Here is an 18,834-nt window from a genome sequence, read left to right as displayed (position 1 = left end):
AATGAAGGATGCGACGGGAATTTCCTCGCACTGTCGGGGATGCGCTCTGCAAGCGAGCAATGTGACAAAACTTGCAGAAAGTCTTTAAAAGCTTGGTTTCCAGCTTCCCAACACAGGTACAACTTCCAGAGGCACCCCTCATGGGCCACACACTCCAGGAAGGACAGAACTCTCTCAATAGAGTTCAGGAAAGCTGGGGGTGAAGTCCTTTTGTTCCTGGGACTTCATAACAGGGAGCCAGCTCTTCTCAGGCCCTTGGAGATTCCTTCAAGCAAGGGGACATAGCACAAAGCAAAGTCCTTCCCCTCTCCTTGGCAGCAAAGCAACAGCACGTCAGTCCAGCAGAGCAACAGCAGGACAGTCTTCCTACTTCAGTTTCAGCTTTCTCCTTGGCAGAGGTTCCTTCTTGATTCCAGGATGATCTAATTTTCTGTAGTCAGGGGTCCTGTACTTATACCCTTAAAAGTCTTTGTTCCCTTTGTGCAGGAGGGCTCTGAGCCCGGTCTGAACCAGTTCTGGGTGTTCCTTGAGCACTTTGTTTTCCTGGCCTCTCCCTTCCTTTCAGAGAGAGGGGCAGGGTCGTCAGCCGCCCAGCAGGAGGTGGAGCCAGCATTGTGGAGGGAAAGCACAGCCCTGGAGCACTTTGTTGACATGATTCCTTCTCTCCTTTCACAGTGCAGGGCATGAGACATCAGACGCACCGCAGGGGGTGGAGCCAGCACTGGAGGGGGCGGGCACAGTCCTATTCAGGTCCCAGGTGCAACTCCTCCCTCCCATCTAGATGCAAATCTCTATATTCACCACTGGGCGGACTCATTCTGTCTGCTGGAATCCTCCAGCCCTGTCACTCACAAACCAGACAGTCAATTCACAAACAAGCCAAGGCACACAGAAAGGTCAGACAAGAGAACAGCTACTTTCTAAAACTGCTGTTCTCAAACACAGGATTTAAAAACCACCTTTCCTAAAAGATGTGTTATTAAATTCTGAGTTCAGGGATACCAGACTTTTATGTCCTATCTTGCTCCTATGGGAAGATATGCTGGTAGCCACTGTAGCCAGCATTCCCCATGAAAGCCTATGGGCAAGATAGCCTTACAATAGTGAAAAACGAAAATGGCTGTAATTCACTACCAGAGCATGTCACCTGCACCAGTCCATGCTCTACCTTTCACATACACTGCACCCTGCCCGAGGGGGTACCTTGGGTTTTCCATAGGGGTAACCAATGTGCACAGAAAGGGAAAGGTTAGGTCTGGTCAGTGGGGACACTGACCAGGAGGACATGGCAGTTCACAGACTGCACACAGGCACTGCGGTGGCAGGCCTGAGACACCATTTTAGGGCTACTCATGTGGGTGGCACAACCAGTGCTGCAAGCCCATGAGTAGCATTTGTATCACCAGCCCTGGCACACTCAGTGCACTTTAATAGGGATTTCTGGGGGATACAAATATGCCAATCATGGATAACCAATTACCATACCAATTTACACAGAGAGTATATGCACTTTAGCACTGATCAGCAGTGGTAAAGAGCGCAGAGTCCTATTTCCAACAGCCACGGGTCAGGAAAAATAAGGGAGGAAGAAGCAAAAAGTTTGGGGATAACCCTGCAAAAAGGACCAGTTCCAACAGAACCCCCTTCCAGCCTAAAGCCAGGGTAGACCAAACGATACCTCAATGGGATTCCCTGCTTAAGGCGATAGAGCAGGGTAGTCCTGTTCTACGCCGTCCTAAACCTAGTTGGATCACTCTATCCATACTCTAAGGGTCCTCCATGCCAATCCATGTGGAACCCTCCTCCATACCTGTGGACACCACCTGTGCAACAACTAAACTTAACTTGCCCACAGGTGTGTCCCAACCATCAGATAGCAAGCCACAGTGGCCACAGACAGTGGTCAGGATGAGTCCCAGGCCTCAGGCCTCTCAAGGCTCTCAAACCCCCATGGCGTCAGAGGGCGGGGGGCAGTAGACCCAGGTGCTGGGCACCCTTTGTCCACCTCTTTTGTCAGGTCAGGTTTGGCACTCTGGCCCTGACCCACCAGTCCCGGACCTGTATCCGGCGGCTGGACAGTAGGCTGGGGTGGGCTTCTCCACACCCGGTGGTCCTCTTCCTTGGGGCTCTGTACCCTCCCACTGGGAGAGGTACCCCCTTCTAGAATAGTCAGGGCATCTGTGGCACGTGTCCTGCACCATTCACCCACCGGTTCAGGGGTTATATCCTGCAACTGGTATCCCAGGTCAGGGGGGACACCCCGGACCTGGCCCTCAAACCTAGGCTCCAAATCCTCTAGGTCAGACAACACCTGAACCTGGCTTCCCCACCCAGGGACCAACTCCTGCGGTGGAACACTTGCCTGGCGCACCAGGACTTCACTCACCGATGTGCCCACACTGGTAGATAGTACCCACCTGGCCAATACAACGGTGTGGCCTAGTCCACCCCCAGGGTGAGACTCCTGCCCCTCTTCCAGGGGCAACCCTGTCCACCAGGACAACCAAGAACACAACTCTCCTATCAGTGCAGGACCTCCCTCCTGCAACTGGTCTCCCAACCTAGGTTTTAAACCCTCAGGCTGCACCGGGGTCAGAGGCGAGGACTCCCTCCCTCTGCACCCCCTTCCAGAGCGCTGCACCCTCCCTACTGGAGGGGTACCCCTGGAAGCCAAACTGGTCAGGACACTGGTTACAGATGTCCTTCCTTCCAGGTCAGGCAGATCCTGAACCTGGTCTCCCAACCCAGGGACCAAATCCTGTGGTTGTGCACTTGCCTGGCATGCCAGGACTTCTGGGGACTCACACAGTACCCCCTTGAGGGTGACACACAACTCATGTGTCGGGAGATACAAATATGCCAATCATGGATAACCAATTACCATAACAATTTACACAGAGAGTATATGCACTTTAGCACTGATCAGCAGTGATAAAGCGCACAGAGCCCTATTGCCAACAGCCACTGGTCAGGAAAAATAAGGGAGGAAGAAGCAAAAAGTTTGGGATAACCCTGCAAAAAGGGCCAGTTCCAACAAGTATCATATCTACATTCCATTATACTCCCATGGCGCCTTCCCTACCATCCTAACTCCTAAAAAGAAGGGTTATTCTGCCTAACGAGACAAGTGTCCTTGCACCTGCAACAGAATAACCTGTGAGCAAATCGACCTTCCACGCACACAAATTCTACAGTCTACATTCGACTAAGAAAAAGAGCCTTCTCAAGGAAAATAAATTTCAGGCCTACAATGTTCAGCTAACATAAGAAATCACAAATAAGCCTTTTCTTGAACGTATATGCGATCAGGCCTTTACATATTTAAACATACAATTCTAAAGTCATATTATAAGCATTACATTTCATAGTCTTCTAAAGCATTACATTTCATTACATGAATAAGCAAATCTACACGTTAAAAACATTAATATGGTGCACGTTTAATCCTAATGTATCACTTTATACATAAACGAATACATTCTGCATCATCTAAAGTACATCTTCGACTAGACTCTACCTTGGTCTTCATAAACGACATGGTTACATAATAAGCACACATTTCCCCAAAAGCATAACACACATTTCCCCAAAATCTTTCATGCATATACATAAATGCAAAGGAAAAAGAAGGGTCCTGCAATGTAGCAGCCTATTTAGTTGTATTAACACTTCATACTTCACCTTGGCAGCACATTCACTTCCCAGAAGTAAAGCTGCTCTTATACTAACAGTGGCTGCGCTGCTGTGGATTGGAAATACATTTCAAAATGATTATATTGTGTTTGAGACCTATTCACCAGGGCTCAGGCTCAAGCAGAGGTTACAATTCAGAGTCTAAAAGGCAAAAACACCTAAGGGTACTCCATGGGAAGATATCAATATTTTTTTTCCATGCTGGAAAATATCTTAAATTACAAGCAGGTGTTTGCGAGATCTGAAGGGAATAAAACATATTTAACATCAGACAAGTGAAATGACAACCAGCATGCACAGGTTCACAGACCAACACTCTATATGATAAATGCTTGCAGGAATACAGGGGAAATATCAGGCAATTGTTTCGGCATTGCTTGAACACTTATGATCATTTAATTGTTTGTTGAAAGGGAAACTGACAAAAGAGAAGCGATGGATCCTGTGCAGAAAATTCCAACCAGGCAGTATGAAATACAAGTGAAATGTGAACACGTTATCAATGCCTACAGAATTATGCCAACAAAGGACCGATCGGTAGGATATAATTCAGCTTTCAGAACATTTCTTGATTAAATTCAGTTTCTCAATCGAGCACGTCAAAGATCTTATATTTAAAGAAAATATCTCCCGACGGCTTAACGTGGAAAAGAGAACAGATGTCATTACTTCAAATTGCATGGTTCCTACACGGTGGGGTTTTGAATGGTTCGTCTTGGTGCCCCGTGGAAGAGCTATTATTACTAGGCTCAGCATTGACGAGGGCTCACATTATCCCACATGGTGTGCACAGAATGAGCTAGGCAATTTTCTTCTAAAATTAGCACGATTTGTCACTTTGCGGTAATCCTTGGCATTTTCTAATGTTCCAGTTCTGCAGCTGCTCTTCAAAAGTTGCACTCTCCAGAGGAAAGTAATTCATCTCCCGTAGATCCGGTGCCATCTTCTGCCTAAATGTGGGCACAGGTCGATGCAAATATGTGTCCACTGGGAACGTATTCAGTGGTCACACAAAGTGGGAGATCGATGCCTAGTAATGATCTACATTAGGACAGGTTACTGGACATTGCACCTGTTTTAGTTCTAACTGAAAACATTCCCCTTTCTTTGTACTTAACTTGTAAAATAATTAGCGCTGGTACCCAAACCTCTGCTAAGGAATCCGCGGCCAGCGCTATATAATGTCAGTGCGCCGAATACCAACGCTGTGTATTCATGAATCCTCGTCAGGCCTCTTTCATCCACTGCCAGCCAGTTTTTGCAGGTCATGCTTAATCCCATGGTGACTTCATTTTCGTCTTTCTCTTTTTAAACAGTGTGTGTTTTCCCTCACTTGCTCTACGGAAATGTCTGATGAGGAAAAATAGGTGCTGGTCCCCAAAAACGAGTGCAGGTGACTGCCACCAGCAGCCAGCGTCTCAAATTAGGCACTACCCTTTCTATTACCTCTCAGCCATAACTCATGCATAGTTTTACTTTAAAAGTTGTTTGGCTTGCAAATCCGTTGATCGACTGTGAAATAACTAACCTTTTAAAGTTGATGGGCTTGATTTCTACAACTGTTTGCACGTGTGAGATTCACAATACATGCACAACAGGGCTTTTAACAAGTGCAAAACCATCTTTTCTATTATCAAAAGTTTATTGTGCGTATTTAAAAGGATTCACTTCCATAAAGATTGTTGTGTGAGTAAATCTACGAGAAAGGGCGGGACTAAGGGGACAATTATGATGGCGGACGGATCGCCACCGCCATGCAGGCGGTGGCAATCCGTCCGCCATCCTTGCCCGTCCACCACCTATTTCCCCCCTGCCATATTATAAAGGCGGGGGGACCGTGGCGGACAGGAAGACCGTCCGCCGCTTATCCACCTTGCGACCGCGGCGGAAAAGGTCTAATATGGTGGCGGTGTCTATCAGACACCGCCAGCCATATTAGGATGGGCTGAGGGGAATGCCTTTCCGTGGCGGCAATGCCGCCATGAAAAGGCATACGGTCCTTGCTTTGGTGGCCCGTTGCAGGCTCCCGGGGTGAAGGGGGGTTGGGGGGTGCACATGGGGGGTACCTATGGTACCCCCCTGCGTTTCAAAATACAACATGACAGTGCCTGTCATGTTGTGCTTTGAAAGGCACAACATGCATTTTTTGCTTTACCGCCCGCCGCAATGTAAAAAATGCGGGATGCACCCGCCACTGTGGTGGGTGCATACTAATTCGAGGCACGGGACATCCGCCCCTGTGGTGGACGGTCCCGTCCTCCGACAGGATGACGGACGGACTTTGCCCGTCCGTCATCCTAATTGACCCCTATGTGTGGAGTTGGTGTTACAGGTTAGGAATGCCCTGTAAGTTTGTGAAATCCCTTAAACTCACACTACGTTTTCAGGTGTTCACAAACTCATCTTCAACTATTTCCCACCCTGGAAATGTCAGAGATTAATTTCTCCTATCAATGTACTATGTATACAACATTTATTAAAATAAAAAATGAAAAGCCAGGAGTAAAGTAAGGGGAAGTGACCACATGTCAAAATGATGGGAATGTTAGGGAAATAGTTTCTCCACGTGAAACATATCTGTCCTGTGAAGAAAAAGAGAAAATAGTTACCAAGTGCGTTTGCACTTACTTAGCTCTTTTTTGCGTACTAAAATATGCACTTGCATATTCATGCATGCACAGTGGTATTCACGAATGGTTTGCAATAATGACTGGTGACTGTTATATGATTCCATGCATTACCTGGAAAACTATTGCATGTGCAAAACAATATGTACCCATGCAATTCCAGGAGCCAGAGTGTGCAGATTTCATAATCTTTTTTGAAATTCACACCCTGTCAGCACCCCCCCCATCATGTACAGTTTCCTCGTCAATAATTTTATTGCAAATGTTGCAGTTATTATCAATGATGTCATAGAAAATGTTATGACTGATGTAAGATGTGGGGTAATATTGAATTACCATACCTTAATCCAACTGCTGCTGCTCACAGCCTTTTGCCTTAGTGTTTTCTCCCGCTTGACGGGAGCTTTGAAATTGTTCCCGCTAAGCGAGAGCAAACACTTGTTTCCCTGCCTGCACCAGTGTGGGCAAAGAAACCACTATGTCCAAGGCGTTGGCACCCCAGGGCATAGCAGGAGCCGACCCTTGGGAATGGTGTGCCCAGGGCCAATAATGGCTCCATGAGGCAGGATGCGTGGCCCCTTCACCATAAAATGCATGGCCAGGCCCCGGGAAAGGAGTCCCTGGGGTCAAATGCAGCCAGGGTAGGGGGACTGCACTGCCCCCTCCCCCTTTTTTTTAAGACTGGGTCCTAGGGGATAGGGTCCCCCGGGCTGAAATCGGCCTGGGAGAGGTGCCACACAGCCCCACTCCCTGTATTTAAAAGCAGCTGGACCTCTGGGAATGGGCCCCTGTGGCTAAAATCAGGCAAGGAGGAGGCCTTGCGGATCCCTCCTCCTTTATGTTTCACAGCTGGGCCCCATGGGATGGGTCACTGTGTCCCAAAGCGCCCTGGGAAGGGATGCCACGTGCACCCCAATATATAATTATTTATTTCCCCCCAGGGATCTGGCCCAACCCGGGTGCTCGTAAATATAAGTGCGTAAAACAGAGCTAGTTTAAAAAAAATATCCCAGGGATCTTCCAAAATTAAAAAAAAATGATTTTGTCCTGGCGAGGTCAGTGTGGGATCTCAACACCAGGCCTAGAGAGTCAGGGTATGCCTACCCGGTACCCTTGTCTTTTTTAAAAATGTTTTTTCTTGGAACTTGGCCGAGGCTGAAGATGACTGCCACTTCTTCTTGGTTGAAGAGGTGGCAGCCAATCAGATCTGTGTTTTGAGATCTATCCGATCTTCGGCTCCTCCATATCTATAGATATATAAAAATCTCTTTTTAATAACTTGCCCATTCACAGACCCATACAGGTAGTCACACAACCAATCACTCAACCATAGAGTCACTCACACAACTACTCACTCATACTGTCACTCACACAGCCACTAACTCATCCATACAGCCACTAATGCACCCACTCACTCACCAAATAGAGCCACTCACACATCCAGTCACATAGACAGACACTTACACACTCACTCATATAACATTACAGCTACTCACACACCCATACAGAAACTCACACTCCCCCATACATCCACTCACACTTCCCAATAAAGCTTCTGACACACCCACTCACGTACCCATACAGCCACTGATACAGCTAGTCACTCACCCATACAACCATTCACACACCAACTCACATACCCACAGAAACACATACCCATTCACACATCTATACAGCCACTCACCCACCCGTTCACTGACACTTACAGCCACTCACACAGGCATTCACTCTCCAAAACAGCCACTCACATCCACTCACCTACACACACACTCAGATAGCTACTCACTTAACCATACAGCTACTCACACAGCTACTCAGTTCCCATACAGCCACTGACACACCCAATCACATACCTATGGTGCCACTCACAAAGCCACTAACTCACCCATACAGCCACTCACATACCCACTCACTCCCCAATACAGTCATCCACACAGCCACTCACTCACTCATGCAGCTACTTACATACCCACTAACAAATCCATACAGCCACTCACACACCCATACAGCCACTCAAACATCCACTCTCACACTCACACACTAATACTGAGAGTCAGATCGCAACAAGGTGAGATATGTTCAAAATAGTATGACTAGTTACTAGTACAGAAAGAATAGTGATTTAACTTATGCTGTAGCTTAGTATGTAGCTTTAAGTCTCAGATATGTTAACAAAACACAGTCACAGGTTGTCGTTTGAGATATCATCAGTAAGGCTCCCTGTTTTCCGTTTTTACTGATTTTTACAGATAAATACAGACAGAAAAGCACATATTTTCTTGTCTGTATTTATTTTTAAATGTGAATAAAAACGGAAATTGGCCAGGCTAATAACAGTGTAGATTAATAGGTAAGAAGGTTAAAAAAAGCTTAAAAAAAGCTATTTTAGTAAGAGGTTTAAACAGCAGTAGATATGCACAAGGCTGATACTGAAATGTGCATATTTTCATATAAGTGCATTGATTGATCTTCTGCGGGTGTTCATATCACTGAAACCTGGCAGGCATTCAAGCATGACTGCATATTTATTATTTATTGCTTGGATAAATGTTGAAATATACCAGTTTCAGCTTTATTTTTTTCACGAAGCCCATAATAAATATGGATAAATACAGATAAAGTTAACAAAAAATAAATATGGATAAATACAGACGGAAATGTCTAAGAAATAAATACCATAAAACCCGGAAGCCCTAATCATCGGTGATGTCATCAATTATGTCACTGCCCATGTCATGAGTGATATAATATAAGAGGTCATAAGCAGTGCATTGCGCAAGTTATAGTTAGCTCAGGTAACTATAATTGCCGAATTTCACTGGTTTTATATGACTGAAATCTGACCCTAACTATAAAATCACTGTAACCTTTGGTTTCTTCAGTGATAGATATATATATTATTTTTTTTTAATGCATATATATGGAGCTAAGAATGGTCTGAAATTTTTACCACAAAATATTTTTGTCCTCAACAGTCTCTGAGACAACTTTCTTATCATTAGTTTCTTTCACTGACATTGCTATTGGCTCAAGAATACAGGTTCCCATGTACAGATTCAGACAGATTATTTTAGCAACATCTGTGGGAAGGAAGGAGGGGAGTAAATCATAAACTGTCTCCTCATGAAGCATATACTGATTACTATTAAAAAAGGAAGCCTGTGTCAGGAACATAGGAAAATGAGGATGATTGTCTATCCAATTAGGGTTGCTAAATGCAAATCAGTGTTTATTGAGTACATTAATCTATGGCAAGTTATAAAAGAGTTACATGGATGGCATGGGTCTAGGAACAGTGATGTTAGTTCCAGGAAATACATCCCTCTCAAAGAAAAGCTTATAAAGATCTTATTTATTGTCTTAGGGACATTTTTCTGCTTGATCCACATGCAATCTAATATAGACCACTACTATACACGACTAATGATGGAGCAGCAGTTTATAACCATCATCAGGACATTATCTCATCTGGATTTGATCCCTGCTTTAGTCTTCTTTGTTCATGTTTTAATATGTGTTCCAATGTTCATTGTCAATTCTTTAATAAATAACAGGATTCATTGAAAATGTCTGCACTGAAATATGCCAATTGTGAATTTCCTGTTTATAATGAATTTAATATGAACAATTGTATTCTCTCTTTATAGGAAACAAGAGAATATGAAGTTTCAATATAAAGGGTGCTGCAAGATATTTGCTCAGTATTTGAAATTAAAATATAAGAGAACTTTCTTCGGTAAATTTTCCAGCAGCTACGTGGAGTTAAATTTATCCGTTAGACCTTTTATTGTCTTTTCTTTATTGAAGATTTACTGTATTTATTACATTTAAATACATATGACAAATACACAGAAACATTTTTCCAGGGCTGTAGAAGAAATATGTGGAGTGGCAAACATCAAGAATATCATCATTGGTGGGAATGAAAGCAGTGATTAATTCAATATATTATCACACAAAATGAACCTGTAACATGAACTGATGCATGAGGTGGTTGGAAAATTTTGCATTGTGAGAGTAATCAAAATATCAATACATTCAGAACCTACAACCATTTGCCGAAGAAGAGCATGCCAATTGTACTTTTGAAGCAATGTTCTTAAGTCAAATTGGAAACATTTTACTGCAAGTTTCTGAGCTATCATCCTATGAAATAATTTGATGCTGTTATAGGGCACCAATTAAAAAATGGCCTCTCAATAGTAGATGTGCTTGGGACTTTAAAATTCGATGAGGTTGCATTATATATAGGACCTTGCATATAAACAGTGCTTATACTCAATTTAATGTCACAATTTTAAAGTAGTCTCTGACCACAGCCAACCTTGCCTCTGACTGCATTACCTTACCATCGGAGGTGCCCAATCCATTATTCCCCAAAGCAAATATGCAGAGAAAAGCTGGTATAAAACGTATACAGTCATATTGAGGCACTATAATGTAATTTGCCTGAATCTCTTAAATCCACTTGCACTTTTGTTTGCCATTTACCAATTTGAATGGTCTCATGGCTACCAGACCACTGATGGTAAAGTGATGATAGTGAGCCATGAAATTAAAGGTCACAATAAAAGGACTACTTTTTAATAGCAACGTTTCATTCCAGTTGCACTGTGAAGTCAAACAGTCAATTACTCACTTGAATAGGAGACATCATGTAGTATAAACTAATGTGTTTAAAACATGAGTAAATTTATCACAGCATTTGATTTATATGCCATGTAAATAGTTAACAATTATATGCAGTTGATTGTATATTTCTGTTAGCTAAAGTTGCAAGGTTTGATTTTACACAAATTAACTAGTTAACCAGGCAAAATAGAGTAGACATTTGCTTGGGCTAAGTTCTTTTCCTTTCCTAGTGATGTTTTGAAAATGTTCTACTAAGACTACAATCAAACATAAAATAATGACTATTGTACCAAAATGGCTCGGGCATTGTGCCCACTCAAGGAATTTTACACACATGCCCACACAAACACATGCACACACATATAACCACACACACATATGTACATACAGCTATATATATTAATGTATATAGTTTATTCTTTGTTCGTTGAAACTCTAGGAACAACTTTGCCTTTTTCCCTGCAGCATCAATCAATCCTGTGAATTTTATTGTTTCACTCTCCATAAATCTGATTGTACCAATCTCCCTTTTATTGCCATGACACATTACTGTAGGAGCTCATACAGTAAAAATAAACTATTATCCTCCAATGGATCTGTATTTAATTGTTCTAAGTTCCCTCAAAATGGAGACATGTTTCTAACAAATATGGCCCCTCTTGCCAGACTGACTGATATCACTGTAGATGGAGTATGCCACTCGATAACACCTGCTGGGGTTTATGAGGGCCGGAGCAATGCTAGAGGTTCACATTGATACATTTAAATATTGTGAATCTTAGGGCCCAATTACAATTCACACAATACAGATGGGGGTGTAAAAACCACTACCACATGTTAAAACCCCACCAGCACTGTACAATTATAAGTTTATCCCCGAGGAATGGGGAACAAATGTGCAAACAGGGTTGTACTGGAGTGAATTCCTTACGATATTCCCTTTTCCATGGGTGTCATCACTCATCATTTCTATTTGCTCTTAGGAGCTAGAAAATGTGAGTGTAGCTAATGTGGAGAAGGGAGGATGTTACAGAGGGTAGAAGAGCAATCGCTGCCGATGCAGGTAAGCATGTGGGGCGGGGCGAGTCGACAGACGACAGAATAGGATTTACTTACTTATTTTATGTTCCCTATTCCATCATCTCTCGACTTCCCCCCTCCAGCCTCACCATACCTGCACCGGCCTCCAGAGTGGGAGAGGGCACAAATCAACATACTCTGGCAGAGAACAGGAAAATATTCCAAAAGAAATTCTACTCTTTGGATTTTTTACCGGTTACAATCAGGTACAGTGTGGCCGCACCCAGAGAATCAGAGTGTGGCAACACTGGCCCACCTGTGATTAGGTGGAGTGAAAATTCATATAGGAAGCATTTACTAAGTCATTTTAGACACGCCTGCACCGGTGCTCCTCCTGCCTAGCCTTTATTATCATCAAATTAGCTATGCCTTCCTGGAATAGCACCACTCAGTTGGCAGGGAGGCCTCTCTGCCCATTGGATGCCTCTATGTCACACTTTACCATAGTACAGAGACAAACACACCCCTTGCCGAGCATTTACAAAAAAATCCCATTGAGGTCAACCATGGCTTTTACTTGTTGTCATTCGAGTTCACAAAAGCGATAACAACACCTTTAATGCTCGAAGGGGATAGCACCATCCAATGTAAATATTTCTGAATATTTGCTTGGTTATGAAAAAATGCTCACAGATGAACCAACAATCTGATTACGCAGTCGACATTGAGATTTGTGACATGATATGATGTTATATGAAATATAATATATCTCATGATTGCAGCTGAGGAAAAATCAGACATCATATTTCTTTTCCTGGAGGCGCATGATGGTCTGCTCATTGGTAAAAGTGGACCTCCTCAAGTATTCTGATACAACACCTGTTCAGCTAAATGGTCTTTGAAGCATCTCAGTGGATAACAAAAATAATTTTTGCATGAAAACAGAATTGTTACAGCTAAGGACTGGTTGGGCAGCCATTTTGTTAAAATATATATACTTTCTGTCTATCTGCTGTTTTTATGGTTTTCAAATATGGAGATGCATCATTGTGGATTTTTTTGTTTAGAGGAAGAAAGGGAATTTGTAAAATATACCGCTAATGCAGTTGCTTTTTGTTTGTTTGTTTTTTTGGAAAGAAAATATTGAATGTGTATTTGTAATTTGTAAGGTAAGGAACACAAGTGTGCCAAAAAGGCAGTTCATTTCAGTACATGTCTGTTTTTATAAAAAGAAAATCTACAACTGTTTTGTGATGAAATATTTTTTAACATCCTTCAATATTTGAATATTTAGTGTACCTTAATACAGATCTTGCTATATTTTTAAATGACTGAGAACTGGTTCCAGTTGTGATCCCTGCGTTAGAAATGTCGCCGAAGCCAGCATGAGTCCCGTGCTGAACCTATCACAATTTCCTTTTCAAGCAGTCAAGTCACCACATTACACACACTGGCATATTTCAAAGGTGTCATGACCAAGTTTTGACAAAAAAATGATTATCAATCTAAATAAAAACTAAAACATTGTGGTGTGTTTATGATTTATCATTACAGTGTGGTTTCCTGTGCAGTAAGGACGCAAAATTTGATACACTGATATACAAGTATGTTGTTTTTTGTTAATCTAATTAACATCATATATTTCTAATACCAACTAGAGCAAGCATTGGCAAAGTAAATAGTTTGGGCGTTGGCTTTATTCTTTGGGAAGCTACCAGGCCCTCACTAAGCCTAAACAAACTGTGGCTACAGTCAAAAGTGTATTTATAGGTCTCAAACAAGGGCACATTTTCATGGTACACCTGGTACTGAAGGAAACTACCTTGTGTGTGGATGTTCTCCTTGTGAAAGGGTAGCATGACGTAACTCATAATGAAGTCGGTCAATGGCTGAAGTGGGATAACATTGTCCCTTGATGCATGGTGTAGTAGGTGTAAGAAAGATATGAATGACACAGTTACAGACAAATGGATGACGTCTGGCTGAAAACCCCTATAAGTACCTTGTTATACATACTTTTAGTCAAATTAAAAGGTCTTGGCTAACATATACCTAAAAAAAAGTTATCGGTCTGTCATTGGCTGCTTGCCACGCCTTTGCGAAAGAAGTTAAGAAAGAAGTGAAGAAAGGAAGCAATGAAGGAAAAAAAAGAGAAAAGAGAAAGAAAAAAGGAATGAAGACAGACAAAGGAAGGAAGAAGAACAAAAAAGGAAAGAATGAAATAAAAAAGGATGAAGGAAAGGGGAGGCAAAAAGAAGGACGGAAGAAGAAAAGAAAAGGGAAAGAGGCAGGAAATTAAGAAGAAAAGAATGAAGACACAAAGAAAGAAGGAAATTAAATACAGAAGAGCAGAAAAAGAAAGAAAAAGCAAACAAAAAGGAAAGAATACAAAAGAAAGAAGGAAAAAGAATGAAAGAAGTGAAGATTGGAAGAAAGAAGGCATAGCAGAAGGAAATAAGGCAACAAAGGAGAAATAAGAAAAGAAGAAGGCAAAAAAGTAAGAAGGTAAAAAGGCAAAAAATATAGAAAGACGGAAAGAAAGACAGACAGAAAAAAAGCAAGAAATAAAATGCAAGAAAGAAAGAATGAAGGAAATAATAAAAATAAAGAAAGCATGAAATAAAGTTACAAAAACAGGATAGAAGGAAAAGAAAGAGAAAGAAGGAAAGAGGATGAAAGGCGTAAAAGTGAAAGAAAGGCAGAAAGAAGGAACAAAAAAGGAAAAAGAAAAGAAAAATGAAAGAATACAAAAAAGAAAGAAGAAAGAAGGTAAAAAGAAAGTAAAAAGAAAGAAAGGAAGAGAGTAAAGAAAGAAGGGAATACAAAAGTTAAAAGGAAAAAAGAAAAGGAAAGGAAAAAAGAAAAAGATGTTGAACAAGAAAGAAGGAAAAAAAGACAGAAAGGGACAAAAAAGATGGAAACTAAAAAGGAAAGAAAAAAGAAGTGAAAGAAACAAGATGGAAAGAAGGAAGGAAAACAGATTCACGATATAAAATATTGAATACTAAAACCCAAATTACACACCACCTACATTTAAATAAACTTAACACAAGTGCTAAAAAGTGTGGTTTTCTTCCTGAACAAAGTTTAACAATTGGTGAAACCAGGTCCAGAAACACAATATGGTACACTGTGAAATAGCAGCAGTACACTTCAAAAGGAGCATTGGAAGGAGACAGGCACTGAGAAAGCTGGAATGTGCCCTGCGCTCATTTCAAATGCACCCTACCATCACATCAGGCAACACTGGCACTAAAGGGAACTCCTTGTTTGCAGATGTTTACCTTGTGAAAGAACAAAATGCAGTGACTCAAAGTGATGTTAACCCAAGACTTAAGTAGGCTGATGCATTGCCCCGTACTGTATGCTGTAGTGGGTGGAAGCAAAATCAGAATGACACAACAACAGACCAATGAGTGAAGAAAGATAGCTGAAAGCCCCTTTCAGTAAGTATGTTATACATACTATTTTAGTAAAATCATATGGTCGTAGATAATGCCAGACATAAACAGAGAGTGTTTTCGTTTATTTAAACTTTATTTTTATATCATCAATCTTACACAGATAGGCAATGAGTTATGTCCTTTCTGGCACTACAAAAATACAAATTAGTAAATACCATTGTGGCACAGGTACTTACCGAGTACAATATGAAGCATACATAAAATGTATAGGGGCGGAGTAGGCACATTCAGACAGTCACAAATAGTATTACATCATACGGAGATCACACATCACCTAGTCTCCTCCGGATGCAATAAAAAGTGTCCCACTGTAAGTGAACGGTCAACGTCGAAGAGAGGGGATCACAGTCGTATTTGTATTAACAACTATACGTGGCATACATGTCTCCGTGCTCCAAATATACAAACACATAAGGGCATTACACAAGGAATATATCATTCAGCATTTCTCATCTCATACTTCCCACTTGTAGCATTCCTTCCAAGCACCAACAACAATTGGTATGGGACCCATATATGTTTCGAACTACTATGGCGTGGCATACGGTCTTGATAACTGTCTGATTGAGTATTGCAATATACCGTATCAATGTGCCACTCTTGTGAGAACAGGACCCTTCATCCATTGCAATGCTGTCTTCAAAACATCTGTGACATAGCCCTATAGAGCTATCAATGGAGTAACTGTCAATGACTCCCCAGTGATCTCCTGCAGAGATGCAGCCACATGCGAAGCCAGCGCAATCCAGACCACAACGCAAGCACTTAGAATTCTCACGTAAGCCATACTGAAACAATCGAGTTGGTGTGTGAGACACCCAATTAAGATATTTAAAAAGCACCAGTCTATGACGACTATTTAAAGAGAGGGTTTGAGTCATGGAGCAACAATAAGCCTACTGTGCTTTGCTAATTGATGCTCAAGTCCTCTTTCCAATCGCAGTAGGCCCTGGGAATATCAGGTCATCTGCCCTCTAGCTTTACAATTGCTTGTACTGGCAAAGCCACCTGTAATAGGTAGGTTACAGTCAGAAGCTACAATGGCTCCGCAAGGGAATCATCTAGTAAGGTGTGCATCATATGGCGTGCCCGGTAGTAATGCTAGCATAGGTGACTCCTCGTACCGCGCGCAAACCTGTGTCCAATCGCGGAGTACTCCATTTTCAAAGAAATCACTGATAAATCATATCCCAAGGCCATGGAGTACCTCCATTGCAGCTCTTTCTTGCACAATGGGAACCAATGACACCACTCCAGAGGGAGTTGTTGAAAGTAAAACAAGGGTCTTTTCAGCAGGTCCAACAATTTCCACTAAAGTCTCCGCATGGTACCTACATGGTTGATCTCATGAAACTGACTCACCGGCCTATCAAATAAACTTTGGGGCAACGATATTGGAGATGCTGCAACTCGTTCTAGGCTGAAATTAGGTAGTTCCAGTGGTGCATGAAGCCAGAAATAAGCAAACATACATTGTGCTGCCTTGTAGTAATCCTCCAGGTCTGGGACGTCCACCCTTTCTGTATGGTAGCGTGAGTGTATCCCAATGCACCCACGGTTGCTTACCAGCCCACGCCAATCTCACCAATATGCCGCGCAGGGTCCAAAAAAATGCATTAGGCAGGAGTATTAGAATATTTGCAAAAAAAAACAAAATCTGGGAAGAATCGCCATCTTCATAATGGCTTTGCGGCCACACAGCAAAAGGGGGAAGTGACTCCAACGGTCTACCGCTTCTGTGAGGCGATGCACATCACTCCAGTAGTTGTCATGTTGTAAGACTTCGGGATCAGTATTGACTTGAGAACCCAAGTAAAGGACCGACTCTGTCGTCCAAGTAAGCAAAAACTCCAGGTACACCGAAGTTGTAGTAGAGTTAAGTGGAAACATAAGTGACTTGAATGGCCTCCAAAGTGCACCACCTACCTGAGGATGAGCGAAAGGTCATGTTCAGGGTCACGAACGTATTAGAACGTATTGTCAGCATACGCTGATAAGATATGTTTATAATGCGGAAACCGAATACAACGATGAGAGTGGTACTCTTGCAAAGCACAGGCCAAGGGCTCCATAACCATTGTGTATAGAAGGGGGGAAAGGAGCATCTTTGTTGTGCGCCCCTCATGATAGATAATGGTGCCGATACCCTACCATTTAGGCACATACATGCTGTCGGTTCCATTTAGAGAATCCGGATAAGTTGTAGGAAGACATCGCCAACTCCCACATGTCGCAATTCTCAAAACACACATCCCCACTCAACAGAACTGAAAGGTTTTTATGCATCAAGTAAAATCGCAGTTGAGCAAACATCAGGGTCAATGCGTGATATTTCCCCAAAAAGAGTACGGAGGTTATATATGAGAGACCGAACCGATATAAAACCAGATTGCTTCTGCCCCACAATATTGGAAAGCAAAGGCACCAGACGATTGGTCAAAACCATGGCAAAAAGTTTAGTATCCGTGTTTAAAAGAGAAAGCGGCCAATATTCAAACACAGTGCATCATAGACATCAAATAATCAATTTCATAAGTTAAAAAGTAGCTAAGCAAGTTCCAGTTGCTTTATCCAAAAAGCCATTAAAAACGTTGCCAGGCTAAATACCACAATCCGGCTGGTATCACACTACAATAATCTGAATGTTTCCTGGTACTCCGTACTATCCAAGTTTTTACGAAGGGCAACAATCCATTCTGCATGTATTTGTTTATAAAAGGGGCTGAAGAACAAAACATGAATAAGCAATTCAGAACACCCTTCAGAGCCTACACACAAATCATCATATGAACCACTATCCTGATGCCATCTACCAGTGAAAGATTTTACAGATAGAGAACCATACCTAAACTGGAGGTAGGTTTCCTGGCTAATATAGGAACAATTTCGTTGATGGTACTTTCATAAAGAGCCATTGGTTTCCGTCAGTGAAGGCCACAGATAGGGAATGTTTGCACTACATAACGTTGTCAATTACCACACTCTCCTAAAAATTAAACACATACTCTCTGGCAAAACCTAATATTTACCCTGATTCTGCCTTTGAAGTAAGGCCTTAATAGCACAAAGCCACGGATCTTTACATGCACATTGTGGGACCAAAAGGTCTTTGATTCACTCCCTCCCGATAGGATTCGAAGGTGGGTGTTGTCCTTAGCTGGAACCAGTAGATCAGCATTCAATCTTGTGGGAAGTTTTCTTTCGGACCAAATCTATATATGATGGAGTCAGCAGTGTGCTTACAGGAAGATTCAATAAAGTTCTTATAAACCTCTGCTCCACTAAGGAGAGACTCTCTGTATGTAAACAAGCCCACAATTTTGCAGCATATAAAGCCGCCTGTAGGGCCTTTACATTCTACATTTCCAGTGCCGAAGCCACCCTTCTATATGAGGATT

At 42.2% G+C, this 18,834-nt stretch overlaps 1 protein-coding gene across 2 annotated transcripts in view; it reads left to right on the top strand.

The window, feature by feature from the left end:
- The window catches only part of SEZ6L (seizure related 6 homolog like), a 1,424,144-nt gene extending 1,410,646 nt beyond the window's left edge, over positions 1-13,498 (top strand). For both annotated transcript variants that reach the window (XM_078667320.1, XM_078667319.1), the window contains exon 17: positions 9,968-13,498. In XM_078667320.1, coding sequence (XP_078523446.1) covers positions 9,968-9,997 — 30 coding nt within the window. In that variant the 3' untranslated portion in view covers positions 9,998-13,498. The remainder of the gene's footprint in view (positions 1-9,967) is intronic.
- The last annotated feature ends 5,336 nt before the right edge of the window (positions 13,499-18,834 follow it).

This window comes from Lissotriton helveticus, chromosome 11, assembly GCF_964261635.1.
Source record: "Lissotriton helveticus chromosome 11, aLisHel1.1, whole genome shotgun sequence".
In the NCBI taxonomy this organism is placed as follows: Eukaryota; Metazoa; Chordata; class Amphibia; order Caudata; family Salamandridae; genus Lissotriton; species Lissotriton helveticus.
This window is presented reverse-complemented; position numbering and strand designations above follow the sequence as displayed.